Source organism: Myiozetetes cayanensis, unplaced genomic scaffold (assembly GCF_022539395.1).
Source record: "Myiozetetes cayanensis isolate MyiCay16 unplaced genomic scaffold, myiCay2020 scf17, whole genome shotgun sequence".
Lineage (NCBI taxonomy): Eukaryota > Metazoa > Chordata > Aves > Passeriformes > Tyrannidae > Myiozetetes > Myiozetetes cayanensis.
In genome coordinates, this window is record NW_026087378.1 from 14,113,107 (window position 1) to 14,135,438 (window position 22,332).

The following is a 22,332-nucleotide window of genomic DNA, read 5'->3' on the forward strand; positions in this document are numbered from 1 at the left end:
AAAAATAAGTGATTTCCAAACTGTCTGGAGAAAGATGTTCTACAAATCCTATTTATAAAACAGGCAGAGTTTCTAGCAGGTGGAGGCTGCCCTTTCAGTTTCATCAGTGTTACAGATCCTAATCCAAGCCCCTTCATGTTTTCTGGCTGTTAGTTATTTACTAAATATACATTAAACTCGTGAGTGCCCTGTTTTGCTCCAGGATTGTAATTTCAAGCAGGATATGAGTCAGAGGTCTCTAGAACTGTGAAGTCGTATTTGCTCTGATGGTATCAACTGAGCATACAAAATACCTCTGTGAAAGAAAAAACACAAAAAAAAGTGTGGGAAACAGTATTGCTGTGCTAGAGCAATTCATAATGGAACAATGTACTTGTCGCTTATTGATAGAGAGACTTTGGTTTATTAAACATTTATTTGTAGCCCCGGTAGCATTACATCTGAGCTTCCTAATTGGAATTTAGAAAGCCTAATAAATGTTGATTTCATCCTGACTGCTCTCCGTTGAGGGTGTTTACATCAGTGCTGAGCAGAGGCACTGCCTGAGCCCTGCAGGTGCTGCAGGCTGTGCTCCAGCCAGGGATGGGGTGTCTTTGGGCAAACAGGATAGCTGAGACTGAGCCACTGCTGCTGGAAATGGTCATGGCTCCAAAATTAGGAGTGCTGCACCAAGGCTTGCATATACCCTGCAGCAAACACACGGCAGGAAAACCCTGTAAAATGAGTCCTGTCAGGACAGGATATGTCATGGTCAGTTAATTCAGCTCGGCTTAATTTTGCCATTAGCAGGTAGCCTGCCCTGTTGATGAGTGTTGCTCAGCCCAGGCAGCAGCCTGGCCCTGCATCCTGTAGAAATGCCATTGCCTGCTTCATTAGGTGTCATTCTGCTTCGTTAAGGGGTCTGTGTTTGCATCCTCCACAGCTTCAGCAAAGGTCACAACTCCGCTCAGCCACCACGGAAAGGGTTCCAGGCCTGAGGCTTCCTTCGGTAATTTAATGGTAGAAAGTAAAGACACAACCTTGTGTTCTTGTCCCCAAAAAGTTGAGAGGGAGCACAGCTCCTGGCTGGGCAGGGCTGGGAGCCTCCAGTGGTCAGAGAACCAAACTGGATGTCTGGGGTTTTCCTGAAGATCTGCTGAGGGTTCAGGTGTGAGAACCTGACTGTGAGAGACCCTGTGCTGCTGGGGGCTCTGGAGAAGGGACAGAAGTCTCCCTTTGGCCTGATATTGTGCTTTGGGGTGCTTTGCTCTTGGCCACAGTACTTACAGAAATCCCAGGACTCTGGTTCTGCAGGAGCTGTATGGGAACAGCGTGTCCTGAGGAGGACAGTTTTGGGGTAGAACTGCTGTGGTGTGGGATGTAGAGCTCCATGGGCACTGATCAGGTGTGGGTGGACACCGTCAGCTGCAGCTTCTGCCGTGCTACTGAACCTGGGCTGGCTTTTGCTGCGAGATGGCTGTTCCATGAATGCTCTCTTGTTTTCAACAGACTTGAAACGATGTCATCAAGAAGCTTTTGGTGCTCCCTGGTGCTGCTCGGGGTTTTCCCTCTGGTCACGAGGGGATGGATGGACGTGGCCAGGAGCAGGAGGCTGTTCTCGGACGCGGGGAGGTTGCACCAAGAGGTACCGTACACAGCTGCAGCTTTCTGTTTCTGTGCTGAGATGGGGCTCTCCATACTGAAAACAGAAAACAAGGGGGTTATTCATGTATATTTGTGTTAAACACCTGCTGAGCAGGTCAGTGAGAAACAGTGAAGCAGAAGCTCTTAGACTTACTGAATATACTGACGTCACCTGGGAGGGAAATCGGGCATCTGGCTGTTGTGGAGGTGCTCTGTCCTGGGGCTGCTGGGATTACTGAAACTAAATTTAATAAGCAAGCTCTGTCCTGGTTCTTTACTTGGGTCGCTGGACATTTAGGTGAAACCTGAAAAAAAAGCTCTTTTGCTGCTTAAAAAAAAAAAGGAAAACTGAGCCATAGATAGTTGTGATAGAATCAGTAAACTTACTTGCCAGAGCATATCCCTCCTGATGTGAAACTCCTGTGGAGCACAAAGCCATAGAAGAGGGGCCAGGGACAGCGACTGGAGCAAGGGGTGATGTTCCTCCACCCCAGTGCCTGTCTCCATGGGCTGGGGGGACCCCTGTGCACGAGGGCAGGGCAGTGATGCCCTTCCCAGTGTTGAGTCAGGGCTTGTGGGAGTGGAGAAGCAGCTGAGCCTGCTCTCAGTGCTGGAGGTGACAGTGCTGGCTCTGGCTGCAGCTGTGATGGGCAGGTCCCTGTTCTGGCAGGAGCTGGGTGCAGGCTGTCCCAGCAGGGCTGGTGGCTCAGAGCTGCTTGCTGGCAGATGTAGGCTCAGATTTTCACATGTCTGAGGCTGAGACTTGTGAACAAAACCATAAAAATCTAGAGCTGTGGCTTTCTGGAGCAGTCAGTGCTGAATGCTGAAACAATTTTAGTTATTTAATTAGTTCCTGATTATCATGTGTTTGCTAAGTGGTGGCTCTGGAAGTGGGAGGTGGTGGGGGAGGCCAGGGAAGGGAGACTTGGCTATTTTTTTAATTGCCAGTGCCTCCAACACTTCTGTACTGGCAGACATCATCAGTCAGTGCCAGGCTAATGATAAGCCCTTGATGGATTCATGCTGCAATTGGATCTATTTAAGCCTCAGGATCTGGTTCTAGCTGGAGAATCCCATTTCCCCCAGTCACATCCCATCTACAAACACCCACAATTGTCTGCATTATAGTTTAAACCAGTTAAAAAGTTGCTCTTTGCTGCTTAGCAGGACTCAAAAGTCATTTCAGTGCTGTTGGAGGTTCTGAGTTCTGTCTCAGGTCGACTTTTTTCTGGAGTTATCCATCTTCTGGTCTGTAAAAGTGAAGAAAAACAGTTCCCCTCCACGCCCCCACTGTTACTTTGCTGCTCTGGAGGCTCAGGTAATACACTGGTACTCTGTTCACCATATTCCTGTAGAGTCTCAGGTCACTTTTGCCTTTTTATTAAAAAGAATTAAAGATTTTTCACACTTTTGCAGTTGAAAAAAATCTCATTCTTCACTAATGCATATTAGTTTTGATTTTTTAAAAAAGTTACTCTGAAGGATTAAATTCATTACTTAAATAATTTCTTTTAACATAAATCACAGAACTATTACATTACTTGAAGGACACTAATTCGTTTGATCTTTCCCTAAAAACCAGGACGTTATTTTACCAATTACTTGATCTTGCTTGAGGTGGAAGAATCTCAGTGAGGAACGTGTTTGCTCAGAATTTAACAATGTGACTATTAAAATTTTGAATGTACAAAGAATGCAATTAAAAGAGCTTCAAGGGATGTAAGTTATAATTCAGAGTTTTGAAAAAAAAAAAAAAAAAAAAGAATAACTGTATAGAGAGGTTGTTTCCACAAGAAATAATCTTTATAAAGTATGGTACCAAACACCAAGGTGAGCCCTGAGCACAGCTTTTGGTAGGTCAGGGAAACTGAGACCAACCCCTTTTGAGAGAAAACAGCAGATATTTTCTCTTGCAGAAAATATTTTAACCATAATACCATTTTAATAATAAAAATCACCTGAAATCCTTCTGTGGTGATGTTGGGCTTTGTTCAGTCTGGAGCTCCTCATCCATGAGAAGTTTAAGGCATCACGTTTTATGGCTTGATTAATATGCAGAGCCATTAACATGCATTTGAAAACACTGAATCACAAATAGAAATGCTCCTGGCAATCCACTGAAATTGCTTTAAAAACGAGTAAAGGGTTAATTTACAGGTCAAGTAATTTGAAGTGTGCTCTGATGGAAAATTCCTGTGAACTTCATCAAAGCAAATACTTGGGTATGGGTCACTGACCTTCACTAATACTTGTTCTGATCTACATAGGAACAAGTTGACTGAATCAAAAACATTGCTTAATTTATGTTCAGATTGCCAAATCGATTTCTTCATGGTTTGTGGTAGAATTACTGCAGTTGTGCTTTGCATTTATAAAGGAAAAATAAGGCTCCAATGTGCAGTCCTTCTGATGAGAAGTGAGCTCTCTGACACAGCAATGCTCTGTGTTTTTCTTGGTGCTCAGCCTTTCACTCCTAAAACTTTTGGGGTGTTCCTGAGAAGAGGTTTGTTTGCTGGAGTATTTTTAGCCCTGATTAGATAGTTAATAAACTTGTGCATGCAGGGTGGCATTCCAATGGTGTGGAATGGGCTAAAATAGAAAACCCAGTTAAAAAAAGGACAGTATTATTATTATTTAAGTGGAAAGCTGCAACTTGCTTGGTTTGTGTTAATTTTGGAGAATACTCTGTCACTTCTACACTGTGAAACTTCCCATGGGACAGTTCCAGGGGTCCTGGAAAGCTCTTGAAGCTTCTGGGCATTGCACATGGACTTGGGTGCAGCTTCTCAGGGTTGAACCATCACGGGACTCAATCCTACCGAGTGGAATGGATGCCAAAATTCTTAAATATATAGAGGTCACCACTCCAGAGGGGTATTTTTGGACGAGTTTTTGCCTCTGCCTTCAGCAAGGCTGATTCCATGGTCAAGTTGGACATGTTAGGGGTGATCACAATTCATGGGGAGCTCTGTGCTTTGAGTTGCCCATGAAACCCCAGGTGTGTGACTGGGGCACCTCCTCCTTCTAGAAGGGAATTTTAAAAAAATGACTTCACTGAGTCATTGCCAGTGGCAGTGAAGGGAGTTTCCAGCATGGGCAGAAAAGGGACGAACAACCTGGACCTGAAATAAGCCTGGAGTTTGGATTTGGAGGAGAGCTTGGCCAGGAGGCTCTGATGGAAAGCCAGGGGTGTTAGTCCACTCAGTCTCTCAAGGAACTCTGCACTAGGAACTCAGACTGATTTTTTCAGCCTCCTGGGGTATTTTGCAAAGGTTTCTAATTCAAAACTGAAGTTTGACAGCCAGCTTTCCTTCTCCCATTCCCTGTGTGTTATGTTTTCTGGGGCAGTGCTGGTGGGGAGCTGGAGCGGTGTTATCCTAGCTTGAGAGCGTGAAAGTGGAGAATAATCCTGTGTTGTGGTACATGAGTAGTTGTTTTGTGCTGAATTGTTAAATATTTGGATGTCACCAAGCTCCTGAGCAGTCACAGCAAAGGCTGGCAGGCGTCCTGTGGTCTGCTCAGGGCTACAGAACCATCACTGCTCTGTGGTTTGCTAGAAACATTTAATTGCTTTAATTTGGCTTTCATGCCATGCTTTTTTTCTTTTTTTTTTGCCACCCATCTTCCTACTTTAGAACTGTGAGGACACAGCAGGGACCTGTGCACAGCCCCCACTCTCCAGCTGTGTCCCTGGGGAGGCTCTTGCACAGAGCCCCCAGGAGATGCTCCCTGTGCTTCCCTGGGTTCCAGGGGCTGCAGATCCAAGCACTGGCACATTTGCTTTTCCCTCTGTGCTGCAAAGAGTTCACACCCCCCTGGGGTACCTGGCTGTGCTCCCTGTGAGGAGCAGGGCACTGGTGCTGTGAAGTGGGATCTGCTGTTGGATACCTTGTCTTGCTTTATGCCCTACGTGACATCACCGACCTCAGAGCATCCTATGTAGTTAGACCAGTGCTTATCTTCATGCTGATAAACACAGCAAAATGCTCATTTTTCAAGGCACCATAACTTTCTTCATGCTGGCAGGTACTGGCTGTGTTGCTGTCCATGGTGTTTTGTTCATTAATTATTGCTTGAACAGAGCTGTAGACACCCCATCCCTGGAAGTGTCCCAGGCCAGGCTGGAAGGGTTTTTGGAGCAGTCTGATCTAGTGGAAGGTGTGGCACTGGATGATCTTTAAGGTCCCTTCCCACCCAAACCATTCTGTGGTTCTGGTTCCACGGCACCTGAACTGCTCAAAGCCTCCAAGTACAAATGCACCTCAAAATTGCCCACGACTGCAAACAGCTGGGTCAGAGCAGCCCTTCAGTGCCATTCCACCCAGGAATGGCATCCCTCTGGAGTCCACTCACAGCCTCAACTGGGCTCGTCTGGAGCACCAGTTATTGCTGGAATTCCTCATTATATTCAGATTCTTAAATGCTGCATCACTTACTGCTGCATCTGAAGACCACAGCAGGCTATTCTGAGCAGCAAGGGAGCCACAGGGATGATTTTGTGCTCCTTCCCCCAGCAAAGTCATATTTCCTAATCTGACAGACTAGGAAAGGAATGTTTTGGAAAGCAAGGTACAAAATTGCAAAGACTTTTATCGAAAGGTTTTGCTTCTAATTCAAATAGAGGCACAATTTCAGAGCATGAGCTTGGAGAAAGACAGGCACAGTGTATCAATTTTATATGCAGTTGAAAATCTAATATCCTGGTATTTATTTTAATTATTAGTAGTAGGCGTGTGTTCTTTGCCATGTGAGGGTTCTTTCTACTTTTCATTCAGTTTGGAGGAAAAAAAGGAAAGAATCAGATTTGAACTTAAATCTACACTGGGCCACAGCCTGCTCCTGTTTGAGCTTTAATGAAGGTACATGGAGACAAGACTGAAGTTTATTTTTGTATCACTGTGGTATGTAGTGATAATTCACTGCTTGTTACCTGCATTTAAGTGCTATCTCTAGCAAGCTGTAATTGCCTTTTTTTGTGGAGCATTCTAAATCTTAACTAGTATATTATCCCTGTAGAGATGAGAAGCTTTTGCTCTGAGTGTTGGTTATCAGAGCATCTGCTATGCAAGGTGCTGTGCAGTGTTTTGAAGGTGTCTGTCTACTGACTGTTTGGTATAGATATTTGTTGGGGTCCTTTCTCTGCATCCCCAAACCCCACCTACCTTCTTCTGTGTCCTCAGGGGGTTTAATAAATTCTGTATTTTATGAGATGGTACCCAGAGGGTTTAATAAATGCTGTATCTTATGAGATGCTCTTATGCTTGCAGTACTAGAAAATGTGAATGTTGTGCTACTTGGAGCAAAGCAGGTACTGCATATTTGAATAACAGCATCAAATGTGAAGAATTTTGGTTCACATTAATCGTTTATGGCCCAGGGTCAGGGACTGTCAAGATGCAACTGTGAAAAATCAAACCTAGATGGGGAAATGCTGGTGTGTTTTCTGAAGAAGTGAAGAAAAGCATGGTAAAATATGTTGCAAATAAAAAAGAAATCAAAGGCAGTCTTAACTTGGCTGTGATGTGGCAGAGAGTTACACTTGCTGATATCCTGTTCAGAAGCCACTTGACCTTAAAAGACTAAATATTGACTAATTTTTAGCATGTTTCTCCCTTCAAATAAAAGCCTGCAGCAGTAGTTTTTAAGGGAAGACAGTTCTGCTTTAAGTACTTTGTACCATCGAGCAGGAGAATTATCAGTTTCTTAGATTAGCCAGGCTACATCTGCAAATTTGGGCTTTCTAAAAACAACCATCCCATGAGCTTCCCTATGACAATGTGGAAATTTATGGAGCTGTACCTGGGTTTCTCATCTGAAGTGCAGAAATAGCAGTGAGTAAAATCAGAGATGCAGCAATTACCTCAATTAGCTGCCGTATGGCTGAGCAGATGATCCTGTGTGATGTGAGACATCAGAGCTTCTCTCAGTGTTTACACCAGACAGGACAAATCTAAATTGCCAGTCTCTGTGCTGGTAGCAAGCTTTTTTCCAAACAGGAGCATGTGATCTGGGTTTTTTTCCCCTCATGCCTGATCAAAAAAAAAAAAAAAAAAAAAAAGGTGGATATTCTCTGCCTGATTAGTGAGGTTTTTGAAAATGTTCTGTGTTCTTGGTTGTAAACAGAAAATCCTGGCTGTGTCTCAGTCATAACCTCTGCTGATGCAGAGTGTCTCACCAGCCTGTACTGGGTGTCATTTCATGGAATGGTTTGGGTTGGAAGAGACCTTAAAACTCATTTATTACACCCCTTGCCATGGGCAGGGACCCCTTCCACCAGCCCAGGTTGCTCCAAGCCCTGTCCAACCTGGCCTTGGACACTTCCAGGGATGGGGCAGCCACAGCTTCTCTGGGCACCCTGTGCCAGGGCCTGCCCACCCTCACAGTCAATAATTTCTTCCCAGTATCTTATCTAAATCTGCCCTCTTTGCTTGACCCCTCACTGGAGATAAGGAAGAGAATGCTCTGAAGGGAGGGGAAAAAAAATCCCTGGCATGATAATCTATTAATAGGAACAGACACTTCTCTATTAATTTGCTAAGTGAGTCAGGACTGTATATTTAGAAATAGTGCAGCAGTTGGGCTGGTCCTGAGAGCAGCTCCCTGGAGACCTGGGGTGTGCAGAGGTGGCAGCTGATTTATTGTGAGACCCAGTGAGAGCCCAGCTGCAGGGACTGGGTTTGATTTATCTGCTTGCTCTGCTGTGCCTCCCACAAAGTGTCTGCTGAGGGGGTTGCTACAGGAGCTTTGTGGATCTGGGTTGTGTCACCTGTTCTTCTGCACCTCTTCCATATCATGCATTAACTGGTGGGGAATTTTTTTTGCAAAGTTCAGCATGGTAACTTCTGGTCATAAAAAGGGGTGTCTTTTTGACTAAATCTAAATCAGTATTAAAGGGCAGGAGACTGAAACCACTGCGAGGTTATCCTGTGGTTGCTGTGCCTGAGGGCAGTTGGTACCTGTTTGGTACCAGCCTCGGTGGTCCATGTTTGTGGGTCAGAGTTTAGGAACAAAAAGGGATGGGAAATGCAAAGCTGTGGACAAACCTCTAAAGACTGAATTCATCCCTGGAAGTGCCCAAGGCTGGGTTGGGTGGGACTTGGAGTGACCTGGTCCAGTGGGAGGTGTCCCTGCCCATGGTGTTGGAACCAGATGAGTTTTAAGGTCCCTTCCAACCCAACCCATTCTGGGATTTCTGTACTAAACAACCTGAAAGTGGTTTTGCTGCTTGAATCCCTCCCTAACTGCTGTCAGCAAACCCATCTGCAGCACGCTGGATACCGAGCCCTGCTGTGTGTTGTGTGTTCCCTCTGTGGGGTTGTATTTTAACACTGCCCAGTGAAGTTGCCGGTGCCCTGTGTTTGCTGTGAATGAAATGTGTTCCATCCCCAGTGCTCTGCTCATCCCTGGGCCCATGACTGAGCATTAATCAGGAGATACAACACCAGCCAGCTATTGTGCCTTGGCAGGACAGGCCCTGCCTTTGTGAGAGCAGGAGAGGGCTTTGTGCAAAGCAGTTGTTAAATTGCATCAGGGGGTTCATTTTTGTCTTTCCTAGTCCAGGTAGAATCAGTCCTCACACTTGGTGACACAGGGCTGCCTGGGCTTCAGGAGATGCAGTTTTTCAGTGGCTGCATGGCTGGTGAAAGGCAGTGCTGAAGCAAACACATAACATTGATTTCCACGTAATAATGATCAGGCACTTCAGCTGCAGAACAGAAGGACCTTTCACTCTGTACTCAATTGACTAAGCATTAAAAAGTAGGAAAATAGGTGCTAAAAGGGAACCTTGACAAATAAAACTGTTGTGTTGCATTAATGAAATGCTGTTTAAAGGGGTACATGAAGAGGCTTTCTAGAAGGAATGGAAAATCCGAAACAAATTTTTCCCTTCAAAGCATATGATGTATGCTCTGATAAAATTAGATTTTTAGTTAAAGGAATTTGCAGTCATTAAATGGTGCCCATGAAATAAGTCTCATTTATAACCATCTGCTTTATGGCTTCTGCAGAAAAGTATTCCTCAGGCAATGCATTCGAGAACTTTAGTGTCATTTTTATCAAAACAGTTTGGTTCTCTACTGGTAACACTATTAAAACCTCTGTGTGATCTTTTTTTTTAACTTGAGAGCAGTATCTTATAGCACAAGAAAGGTCTCCACTTGGACTTGATACCTTTTTGTGCTGTTCCCTAAGCCCTCTTTTGGTTGCCAGCTATTTTCCCATTTTTCTGTGTACTCTCCTGAAATCTTGAGAGTTCTCAGTGCCATTGGTGTTTTTCTTCATGGAAGGAATATTTTGGGGGACACAAATGGGAAGGGATGGCTTGAACTGATCTCATGTTCACCCACTGCAGTTCTAACAAGCTTTTCCTCTGAATCCTGCATGTGCTTTTGGATAGTTTGTATTCATTAGAGCTTGTAATTATAAGGGGAATAGAGTAAAAGAAGGGAAACTTTGAAGACCATCCTTTGTTTTTCATGATGTCTGTGCAGACATGGAAGTACCAAAAGGGTGTTTAATAAAAGTGAGCTGACACTTGGATTTTATTTTTTTTTTTCTAATAGAGTCTGATTGTCTATTTTCTTTTGATCAATATAATAGTTGTAATTAGTTTTAGTGTTTCTCAGCTTTTGAACTGCAGAGAATTCAAACAGCTCGTTAAAGGGAGGGACTCTGGGGAACTTTAAAAGTACTCTTCCCTTTCGTGTGTCCTCCATGTACACAGGATTGAGGATAGCAGCTGTGCCTGAGGTTTTTTTATCCTGTGCCCCACCTCTCAAACTAATATTTTGAAAAGCTCTGAGAGGTCCCTGGAGTAAAATTGCCTGTGCAGCTCGGGAGCTTTGCTGACTGAAGAGGATAAATGCTTTGAAGTCTCTGCTAATCCCGAGTGCCGGTTTACACATTGCTCAGGATCACTGAGGTAGCATCCTGCAGGGAATAATGACAGTGTTTTTAGAAGCAAATACCCATCTTTTTGTTCATCCCTCTCAGCTGACTTGGAGGGTGCCAGGGAGTCCATTTCTGCTGTTCTGATCCTTCTGTGGGTTGCTGGAAGCTTTGGTTTTGAGTCAGCTGTGGATGCCTGCAGGGAGGAGAAGCAGCCTCTGGTGCCTGCCCAAGGGGTGACAGAGGACACAGGGTGGACTGGCACTGTGTCTGATGGAGCTGGCACGGGAGATGGGTGATGTGAGGTGGCCCCAGGGCTGGAGGAGAGTGTGGTGGGCTCTGTCCTGCCCTGGGACCCCCCAGGGCTCAGAAGGAGCCTTTGTGTGGGCAGTCAATGGGTCACTGCAGCACCGCAGTGTGTGACAATTCCAGAGCCTTTTCTTCTCCAGCCTGAGCAACCCCAGCTCCCTCAGCCTGTCTCCACAGCAGAGGTGTGCAGATGGTCTGTTAACAGTCCTTCACGATGCCACTGTTCTCAGTTCTCCTAAGAAGTAACTCCAGTGGTAGAAATTAAACGTATTTGTAATTAACCCATAAATAACGTTACTGCTTGAAATTAAATATTTATTCCTCTGAAGTCTCACCATTAGTACAAGTAGAGAGTGCTGTGTGGGAATGCAATACCCTTTGAGACTTTATGCAGTGCCTTTTTAACAAAGTGTCTATACTGGAGATGGTTGTGATGCAAATCATGTCAGTGTGCATGGGTTGAAATGAGCCCTCAGCTCGAAGTACGAGTAGTCCAGTTGCTTTGAAATTATTCAAGTGTTTGAACAAGTCTCTGCTAAAAATGGCTCCTCCCTCCTCAACCCCAGATCTTCGGTGTAGTAATAATAACCCTCCTATCTGCTACCTCTTAATGTCAATAGAGGGGGAAAAGATTCCATTTTTAAAGAAAACTGTTGTGTAACTTATCACCTAGTGATGAATCACTTTAGGTGTTATATTTATCCATCAAATATCTGTGAACAAACTAAAATGTGTGCTTGTAATTACTCCTCAGTTACTGCACTGAGCTTCAGAGCTGCTCCCCTGGATCAGTAACTAATGTTTTTAGTGGGTTTTGTTCATCCTGCCTTTGAACAATTCTTGTATTTCCTAAAAACCACCACAAAAAAAAATTCTCTTTTTCCTTATAGGACTCCAGAAGGTTTGAAGTTACAAGAAGAAAAGGTAGGAAAATCATTTTTCTCTCAGAGAGTGTGTGTGTATGTCTGTGTGTTGGTGTTGAGTATTCTTGCAGTACCATTTTAAAACAAGCCTGAGTTTACACACTTGAAAGGCTGTGCTGCTGGGGGATTTCCAACAGTCTGTGCCTGGTGCTTGTCTGACAGCTCTTAGTGTCACAAATTGTACTTTTTTTTTTTTTTCTCCATTGAAAAGCTGCTCTTTTAGCACAGAATTGCATGATGGAATTTGGGGTGCGAGTCAAGGTTTGGGTTCTGGCAGGGCACTGAAATGGCTTTAAACTGAAGTTTCCTTCCTTGTCACCAACACCTGTGAGAATTTAAATACAGCGATTTTTGCAATCAGGACTGAGTTTGTAGATCTGATTTGGAGATCAGTGGCTCAGGACACCACATTTCCAGGCTGAGTGGGGCTGATTTCTCGTTGCCTTCCCACAATGGGGAAGACTTGACTTTGAAAAGGTGAAACCGTAAGTTTTTTTCAGAAGTGAATTCAATATAATGAACTTCTCTTGTTAGACCCACAGCTGGTGTGGAGAGAAGGGGATGGCAATTGGGGGAATGAAGATGTGAGGATAAATTTGGATGCCCAGCAAGGCAGTCTGTGAATAATCCAGGCTGCCTGAAGAACTGCAAACTCCTCAGAAGTCAAAAAAATGCTAACAAATGTGGTAAACACATCTTGGCCACAAAAGCCTGTGGATTTGCTGAGCTACCTGGGGATTTTCAGCAATGATTAAGTATCTTCTCTGGAGTTATTCCTCAATAGTGCCTATAAAATAACTCAACTAAAGGCTCCTTCACAAAACTCCTCAGTATTAAAATGTGCACAGAGCAGATACCACTTGGTGCCAGGAAAAAAAAAACCCACAATACAGGAGGGTCGAAATGTTTATTATGCACACAAAAGGATTTATTGTAGATTTTGTGATGTGTTATGAAGTGATTTTAATATTCAGGCCTTTTTTTCCCTCTCTAAAATGTTAATTTTTGTAGATAATGGTTTTTCACCTGAGGAAAGGAGATGATTGAAAAAGGTTTGTGGGTGGGGGTTTATCCTTGTTCGGTTCCCTCAGTGGAAGGTTTGGCTTTCTCTGGAAAAGCTGAAAATCTTTAAAACTTCAAAAATATCTAATAGAACCCCCCCCCAAAGGTGAGAGCTCAGCAGACTTACTCTGTGCCTGGTTTTATTATCCTGTGCTCCGGGATGATCCAAGATGATTCCAAAAAGAGCGTTTGGGGAAGGGAGGGGCAATCCTGGTTTACATCCTTCAGAATTCTTCTTTATTTTGGGACAAAAGGTTCGAGTCCTTTAGGTTGAAAGCAGAGGCTTTTCTCTCAAAGGGAACAAAGCCTTGATTGTTGTCAAGTGTGAAAACACTTTCTTCCTTTTTTTAGCTGTGGATCAGCGTAGTTAAACCAGGGAGGTTTGGGGCTTCCAAAGTGTCAGGATTTCATCTGCTGGAGAAACCCTGAACCTGCTCCAAAGCCCATCACAGTCAGTGAACGGCTTCCCTTTGACTTCCGTGGGCTCGAGATCAGCAGTAATTACATGATCTTTTAATTGCTGTGGTATGGAGGGGAGATGCCTCCCTGACTGCAGCTGGCAGCCACCTTCCAGTGCTGGATGGAGACTGTGATTTCCTTGTGAATTGACATGGAAATGGATGCAGGGCTGTTTTGTGCCTGGGGTGTGTAACTGGTGTGCAAATATTAACCTTTCTGACAAAAAGTAGCTTTTTAATCAAAAAACCCACCCCCCATTCTGGGAGTTGATTAGAAGGTGCAAGAATATCTTCCTTAATTCAGTTGATATTGGGCTCTGAGGGGGTGATGCAGATGACACTGCAGTGTCCACCTCGATTATGCTCATGCAGTGCAAACCAGAAGATGGGGTAGGGTGTCAGGTTTTGTGTTGTGCTCTAAAAACAAACCAACCAACCAACCAACCTCCATCCAGGCAAGAAACCTCAGAACTCAAACTCAAGAAAACCCAACAGGCACAGGATTTGAATGCTACCCATTGATGTCGTTCTGTTGAATTAAAAATTGGGGGGAAGATCGAGCAGCAAGGCTGGAGCTGCCAAATGATCCCGTTGCTGTTGGCAGTGTGAGGCTGAAGGATGAGTTGTCTGCTGAGTACAGCTCTGTGCCCAAACATCTGTAGAGGCTCATGAAGCAGAAAGAGCCAGGTCTTCAGTCCACACGAACAAGCAAAGCTCTGCTGGGTTAATGGACACCTTTGCTTTTTACTAGCCCAAGCACTTAAAACTTTTTAATTTGTTTTTTGTGTTGCTTGCAATCATCCATTCAACAAATTAGTGTCAAAAGATGCTTTTGAAACCGCTCAGCCAAGAAATGTTCGAGCAAATTGCTTCTGCTCTGACCATATAATCTTATTAAATGAGATGCAGCTCTAGATTTATTCAGACAGATGACATCACGCTGCCATAAAGATACGAACTTTAACTGTCTGGTTTGGATTAAAAGGCTGGCACCTCTCTGAATTGTCACAAGCTCTGGGGGGGGGTGTCCTGTTTGTATATATTTATTATAGATCCTCATTGTTACACTGTATTTCCTAGTCACAGTGAGGAGAAATAGAATATAGCGCTTTTTTCCCCCCCCCCCTGAGCTTTCCCAAGCTGCTACACTTTTACTGGAAAGGAATTAGCAGTGGTAGAAGATCCAGCCAACAGCTTAAGAAGTTGCTCTCCTCAAACTCTTCAGGAACACAATGAAGTGGTTGTCTGTAATCACCTTGTACTAAATCCCATACTAATTTCCCATTCTGTAGGGTTTTTTTCCTGTTGCTGGAGTCCAAGGGATTTGATTTTGTTCCTTAAGACTGGGTCAAACCCCACCAAAATCAGTGGCTGTGCCTGTGTTGCTGTTTAGCAGCAGCTGTACCCCTGGGATCCTGGTTGTCTGTCTATCCCAGCTGCATCCAGATGATATGATATGATATGTAAATAAATATCTGTATGTATCTGTGCTGTACAGTGTTGGGTGTTCAGAGGCACATCTTCAGAACATGCCTCAGAAGTTCAAAAGACAGGTCTTACATTAAAAATATCTATTTTATAGGATCATGAGTTAGAATATTTAACAATTACTCAGTCAAAGTTTTGCCTCAGTCCATCTCAGCTGCTTTATTTTCATAGAAATTTTTATTATCTCTGTCTTTTCAGGGCATAAGTTGTCAGTGAATGGCAGATCTGTTACCTAGGGAAGGATATTTGGGTCAAAATATTAATCTGATGTTTAGTTCCTGTATTTCTTAGCTTGGGAAACTGCAGTTCCATCTCCCAGCAATGGTGTTTAATTACAACTTGGCATATTTTGTGGTTGTGACAGGAGTTACCAGAGGGAGGGAAACCTTGTGGAGTGGGAGGAACCCCAAATAATCAACCCATTAGGCAGCATTAGGCACAGCAGTAAATTAAACAGTAATGCAGATGCTCCTGGGCAGTGTTTGTAGTGAAGTACTTTGGGGCACGAGGAGGAGGGAGTGCTGTTGATGGCACAGTGGGCAGGGCTGTTCAGGAAGGAAATAGGATGGTGTGTGGCTTTGCTAGAGCAGCACATGGATGGACCTGGAGGAGCTGAAGCAAAGGGAGATCAGGAAGCTATTCCCAGCAGCAGCTCAGACAAAGGAGCTGGTGGGCAAGCTTAGGAAGTGGCCAGACCTCAGTTCTGGGGTGGGAAGAGGGAGAAGGTGGAGATGAGCCAGCAAACTGAGACCCTCAGAGGGGGTCATGTATAGGTATTCCATCCCACCATAGTTCACTAATAAGGATCCCCACAGCAGTGTGAGGCTGGATGTGCCTGAAGGCATCTCTCTTTTTCCATCTGAAAGCAGAACAAACTGTGCTGCTTTGGCAGCTGAATAAGCTGCTTGTGCTCTTGGCTTCTGACACCCCTGGGCCCCACAAGCTTCCCTACTTTTTCCAGCTGAACTGGGCAGTCTTTTGGAAGATGCCACTTTGTCCTACAGACCTTCTTTTGGCTGCACCTTCACCCCCTCCAAAGCACTTTTCTGCAGCTGACCCAGAGCAGTAAAGCAGGACAGGTTTGCACTGGTCTTCTAAGACAACCTGTCTTAAAGAACAAGAGGAGATATTTTCAGACAAATGGGCTTTTCCTGGCTGAAGCATCCTTAGCAGCAGCCAGGTTGAAATCCACAGTGAGATTTGAAGTCACAGTGGGTGTTGGTTTGGGTGGTGCATTGCTCTTCCTATCAAACAGTGCTTTTTTTGTCCAACCACATAATTCTGCTGAAACGCTGTTCTTACACAGAACACTGCATGAGGTAGAAGCCCCTCTCCTGGAGAGGGTGTGCCCTGGAAACTCTGAGTTTTCCCACCAGCTGTAAAATAAACTGATCTGCAAGGGTTGAATAAAAAGCTGGCAGCAGATGTTTCTGATAATGGCAGCATAATGTACTATGCAAATACTTTCCAACAAATCAGTTTATGCAGCATGTCTCAGAAATTAGCAAAATAAGTAAACTCAGACTGTGAGCCAGAAAACCCAAAGTCCAGGATCACTTCTGGGTCCAGTCAGGTTTTTGAGTCACAAGTTTTGGACATGCTGCTGGTCTACTTAATGTGTAAGAGAGTGGTGTATTTTCAATTTCAGACTTATTAGGTTTCAACATGCCATTTCTTCCTGAACTGAGCTTTATCCAGAAGGCAGAGCAATTAGGTTAATATTTTCAGAGCTTCAACTCAGTGCTCAAATATGAGATACAAATAAGAGAAATTCCCCTCTTGGTGCTCTCTCAGTCGAGGCACTCGCAGGGAGCTGAGCTGGTCAGCGTCCAGCCTGGCCTTGGACTCTTCCAGGGATCCAGGGGCAGCCACAGCTTCTCTGGGCAGCCTGTGCCAGGGCCTGCCCACCCTCCCAGCCAGGAATTCCTTCCTAACAGGATGTGGAGCAGGAACTGTTCAGGTGGCTGGTGCCATGCCCATGTCCCTGGCTGCTGCCTTAGCAAGTACTCTGCTTAAATCAGTGCTTTTCAGGGGGCCCTGCTTGGTTTGCAGATGTTTCCTTTGGACTTTACACTCCTAAGCAAGATTTCAGATCGGTAATTAGTGTGTCAGTATATTTTTAATAAGAACTTAGGAGCCTGTGAAATGGTCCAGTTGTTCTTGGTGCTTGGGAAAGAAAAATCTTCTGTGTGTAAGGTAATGTAATTACTTCTCTAAAGGAGTTTTTATTATGCACCTAACTGCACATTTACTGTACTTGATAGACCCAAATAAAACCAGAACAGAATGAATAAGCCATTTTGGTCCATTGGGTAAATAAAAGAGCTAAAGCACTTATAAATATGTATTTAGTCAGCAGAGCTGATTGGCTACTCTGCAACTGCTCCAGTGTCTCAGTAATCCAAGTTTAATAGCCTTCCATAAATATTTCCTTGTTTGTCACGAGGCAGGACTTATTTATCCATGCCATGCTGTTTGCTCGTTGTGTTTGATGAGATCTTTTGAAGAATATGAGAGGAGTTTGTTGTTTTGCACAGAACAGGCAATGAATGGGCACTCTGTGTGTTCATGGAGTGGCATGAGAATGATCCTCGTGTTGTGTCCCCTTCTCCTCCTTATCCCTGCCTCTGCCTTGCAGGTGGTGTTTCTGCCATTCTTTCATGTCTGTGAGCAGGGAGGGTGGCTGTGGTTGGAGCAGATGTCCCAGGGTGTGAGGTGCCCCTGTGTGCACCCAGAGGTGCTGATGGGACTGTGCCTGGTGTGCAGGAGTGGTGATCAAAGCTACATCTGAACACTGTCCAGCCATGAAATGACTGCATGACCCACAGAAAACCCTAAGGAATGAAGAGGTGCATTCTGACTCTGTCAGAACTGTGAGCAGTGACGCATCAGCAGAGCCAGGAGCTGAGCTGTGGGTGAGCCTGGGAGTGGCTCTGTCACAGGGGGGCTCGGGGAGGCTGGACCAGTGTGCTGGTTCTGGATGCTGGTTCTGGAATGAGCAGCACAGCATGGGGAATAAGCCACAGCCCTTACAAGTACATTAAATTATCCTGGAAGCTCTGACTGCTCCTCAGTACTACAAGGCATCTTAATTAGAGAGAAGTCTCACACAGAGGTAGCAATAAAGAAACAGGAACAGTAGAGAGCCTCTCTTTTCCATTTGGAAATATAATAAATGCTTCCTGCATGGGGAGCTTTGCATTTGGACAGCACCTCTAAATATATTCCAAGCAGGTCAGCTGGGTTAGAGGCAGTGCTAAGTGAGCATTTTTGGTAAGTCACACAGTTTGTGTTATCACTGGGTCATCCTAACGTGTCCTGGGAAGTGTGGAGATGCTGGTGGAGTAATTGGGCTCTGAGTGAACTTCAGAAAGATTCCTGATTGAATGTGAGACAATGCTGAGAATGACTCTTTACCCTCTTTTTAATGTTCTCCCAACATAAAGAACATCACCAGAACAAATCCTGTCTGATCTGTGTATCAGGCACTGCAATTCCCTCTTCAAAGGCAGCGTGTTCATCAGGCCTTGTTTATTATGGCTGAGCTGTGTTCCCTCTGATTAGATGACCCCATCATCGTTCAGGCGTCTTCATCTGAGCACCCTCCAGTATTCTAAACCAGAAATAACAGTCACAGCTCTCTGTCTTTGCTCTCACCCCTCTGCCTTTCCAGCAGGCAGGAGCTCTGATGTGATTATTTTGCAGGATGATGTTTGTGCAGGGGAGAGTGAGGGGCTGGTTGAGGGAACGGCAGCGCTGCTGACAAACAGGGATTTTCCTCTTTGGGAAACCCCTGGGGATTATTTGCAGTTCCAAATGTCACAGCAATTAATAGTGGGAACGATACAAGCAAAACACGTTTTATTGTATCCATTTAGCAACAGGAACACGAGGAAAATCACTGAGAGTGTCCAGCTTGTTTTCCTTTGGGTGGAGGAGCTGAGATTGGCTCAGGCCTTTCACGGCGGAGTTTCCCTTGCACTTCCCTGATTTTGTAGCAATAATTTTCGGCCCTTCCTTAAACCCAAGGTGCTGTTCATTCTTGTATTCCCAGGGGACAGGAGGTTCCTGTCGGAGCAGCAGTTGGGTTGCTCGTAGGGAGCTGGCTGCAGGCAGGGAGCGTGCCCCGGTGCTGATGTGTGATGTGTGATGCTGATGTTGGAGGGGCCCTCTGGAGAGATCCAGCTCCAGCAGGAGAGCCATTAATACCCCACTGCTCTGGCAGTGGGAGCTAAGCACAGTGCACTTGCTTAATTTAGACATTAAATCTTTCTCTTAGCACAAACAAACACTCTTTCTGCTGGCTTAAAATTCTCCTCGGCAGCTTTCGGGGATGGAGCTTTTGTCTGCAGGTCTGGCTTGGAGAGGGAAAGGATCCTGGGAATGTAGAATTGTCAAGGCTGCAAAAGACTTCTGAGACCCTCGAGTCCAGCCATTGATCCAGCACCTGGGAGCTGTCCCAGAGCCCTGAGCTGGCTGGTCACTGCTGGGATGAGGGCTCTGCCTGTCTGTGCTGCTCCCAGGGCTTCAGGTCACTGAGGAGTTAAAGGCAGTTGGTCAGAACTGCTGTGCTGAGTTGTCAGCTGAAATCAACAGGCAAAAACCCCACCCCAAACTAGATGGTTTTAGCTCACTTGCAAAATCCCATCTCCAACATGTAAAGAGGCACCTCGTGGCTTTGCTCATAGCATGAAGTCCAGAAAAGCAAGAATAAGATAATTATTAAAACTGGGACTTGTGCTGACTTAAGTAAAAGAACTTAGTTGTATTTCTGGTGAGAAGGAATGAGTTCAGATTTTGCTTCTTCATGAACACAGATGAAGCTGAGCACTGTCTAGATGTGCAGTGAAATAAATTCCTCACCATTGGATGCTACACGTGCTGCTGTAAAAAGAAGTCTTATTTTCCACATACCATCTCTACTAGTATTTCTTTTTAATTTACTGGGAACATTGCTGGTGCTACCAGTGTTTTCCTACAGGCAGCTCCCCGTGACCCAAAGAAGATCTGAGGTTTCCAGGAATATACCCATGAGCTACAGGGAAAGTTTTCTAAAGCCAAAGGGTTGGGTTTTGTTTAACAAGATCCAGTTAGTCCTTGAGAGAACACACAAACTTCTTTTTAAATTCAGATAAAAATCTGTTTTCTGTGCTGGTTATTTATCAGGCACTAGAACATGAAGGTCAAAGCTTGTAGGGAAAAGAAATATCTTTTACTGGGCCAACTGGAAGAGAAGGAAATTTGGGAAGCTGTTGAGCACAGGTTCATCAGGTCTAGAACATTAATGGCAACTGTCAGATAGTGGATTCACTCCCTTTATTCTTGAACAAAATTTGCTGGTTTTAAAGTTACTGTAAACAGTCTTTTTTACTTGCTATCAGAATCTAATGATCTGTGTTTGCCAGCTATTAGGATAAAAATGGCTTTCAGGTCTCCCAGCCTTATCTCTCTTTGTCTTTGTTTTTTTTTGTGGTTTTTTTTGTGTTTTTTTTTGTTTGTTTGTTGGTTGGTTGGTTGGTTTGTTTTTTCCTTTTCAACCTTTTCTTTTTGGATGAAAAAATAAAGATAAGTTTGATGGAGAGTTTCAGGTGGTGCTGACTGTAGGACTCAGATAAGGGCATGGGTGGAGTGGGGTGTGGATGACAGTGGGGGCTGCAGCGAGTGCCCAGTGTGAGGCACAAAGCTCACAGTGGCTGTCTGGGGTACTGTTTTGCCCAGAGTTAGATCTTGTTTGGGAGCTGGGTCGTCAGAAATTAAAATTCCTGGAGCAGATCCTCAGCCCAGATGATGTTTGTCAGGGTGTGATGCTGCACTCCCGGGTCTCTGCCCGTGGATGCTGTGGGTGCTGCCAGCTGGCACTGAGAGCTGAGGGCTTCAGCTGCAATTCCCTCCTTATTTCTTGCCCCAAGACCTCATTCAGGAGTCAATAATGATTAATTCTGATAGGAGAAGTTAAAAAGTTATCACTTCTTCAGTGATGCATTTTCCCCCCTAAGATTTCCTTCTTCTGCATCCTATGATAGGAAAAAAACACGTGAAAACAGGGTTCACTGGAGTGCAAACATCACCAAAGCTGGTATGATTTCTGAGATAAAATCAGCTGAAAACTAATTATTGTAATATTTATCTTTATAAAACCATCACAAATGTCAATATCCTGTAATCTGATAGTCAGGATGTGCCTTTTTCATGAGAGTGGTAGTGATTCCTTTAGGTCTTGCTGCCTGCCAGTGGGAGTCTGTCATCGGTGCTGATCCAACCCTATTGACTCAGCTCTAAATAATTGAATTTGTGTGCATATATTAGGAAAAAAAGGCAAGAAACTTAACAGCAGAATATTCTGCAACACTGGAGTGTAGCTTTGAGTATTTTCCCTGTACTTGGGGTCACACAGTTTGCAAGACAGACGTGAGCCCCCGAGGGGATGGGCTGGGATTAGTGAGAGGTGCAGTCCCACAATTACTTGTGTAATTGCATAATTCTTTGTCTGAAAAAGTGACTTTTTTCCCGTGGTGAGAAGGAAGCTCTTCTCTCTAGGAGGGACTAATGTGCAGCATGTTTTCAGTGTATCTGCTGGAGGAGGAAAACGCAGTTTTCTGCTGCTGTTTCTTGCTGTTGTTTGTATTTCATTGTTAAGATTTAGGAGCCCAGCAAAGGGGCTGATGAGCCGTGACCCTGTCCCTGACATGCCATGTCTTACTAAAGCTTTTGAGGAAGCAAACCAAAATACCATGAACTGCTGGTGCCCGAGAGGCTCCATCTATTCTGGTACTTCCAGCAGCAGGAGCAAAGAAGGGATTTATGAGAGTGGTTAAAAATACCCCTATTGATTCCTGGAGCTCTGCTAGGCTCAGTGATTCCTCTGTGCACAGAACTCATTGGGTTGCTCTTTTGTGCCTTTGTGGTGGTTTCAGTGAGGGAAGAGTAAAGGGAGGGTGATACCAATTGATCTGATACAAGTTGTGAGTGGGAAAGCAGGGAGATGCTGGCTCCTCTGGGATGCTGCTGCTCCAGTGCTCTGTCCTGTATCAGCACTGCCTGTGCTGAATGTTTGGATTTGCTGCATTTGTGTGTGTCATTTCATCAGCAAATTGCTTTACTTTGGCAAGTCAGGGTGTTACCAATAAACCTGTTGTTTGGTCCTAAGATTTATCTTGACTATCATGAGTCTAATACCTAATTATTATTATTATTACCTAATACTAATTATTTAGAAATAATTCACAGGATTTTGAAAATAACAGGGAGTTTTTTGTATTTTTTTGTTGTTGATTATTGCATATTCTTGCATGGATTTCAGCGTTTTATACTGAATTTTATTGGCTGTTGGGGTTTTACCCCGAAAGCCACCGCTTTATCTTAATCACAGCAAGTAACCTTTCTCATGTGTGAAACTGGGATAACACTGAGTAAAGTTAGAAACACTGCGTGGGGTGCTTGCAGTATTTTGGTCTCTCAAATGGAGCTCTGTGTGTGCCAGGGCTGTGCTTTGCTTTCTGCCCGGGTTCAGCCCATGACACTCGGTGGGTCGGTGGCAGAGGCAGGTACAGGGAGCTGCTAAAATTACGGGTTTGATGGTT

The 22,332-nt window shown here is 44.6% G+C and overlaps 1 protein-coding gene across 4 annotated transcripts in view; it reads left to right on the forward strand.

Moving 5' to 3' along the window:
• FSTL4 (follistatin like 4) overlaps nt 1-22,332 on the forward strand; it is a 333,296-nt gene that overhangs the window by 160,998 nt on the left and 149,966 nt on the right. For all 4 annotated transcript variants that reach the window (XM_050311904.1, XM_050311903.1, XM_050311902.1 and 1 more), the window contains 2 exons: nt 1,489-1,624; nt 11,712-11,745. In XM_050311904.1, coding sequence (XP_050167861.1) covers nt 1,499-1,624; nt 11,712-11,745 — 160 coding nt within the window. In that variant the 5' untranslated portion in view covers nt 1,489-1,498. The remainder of the gene's footprint in view (nt 1-1,488; nt 1,625-11,711; nt 11,746-22,332) is intronic.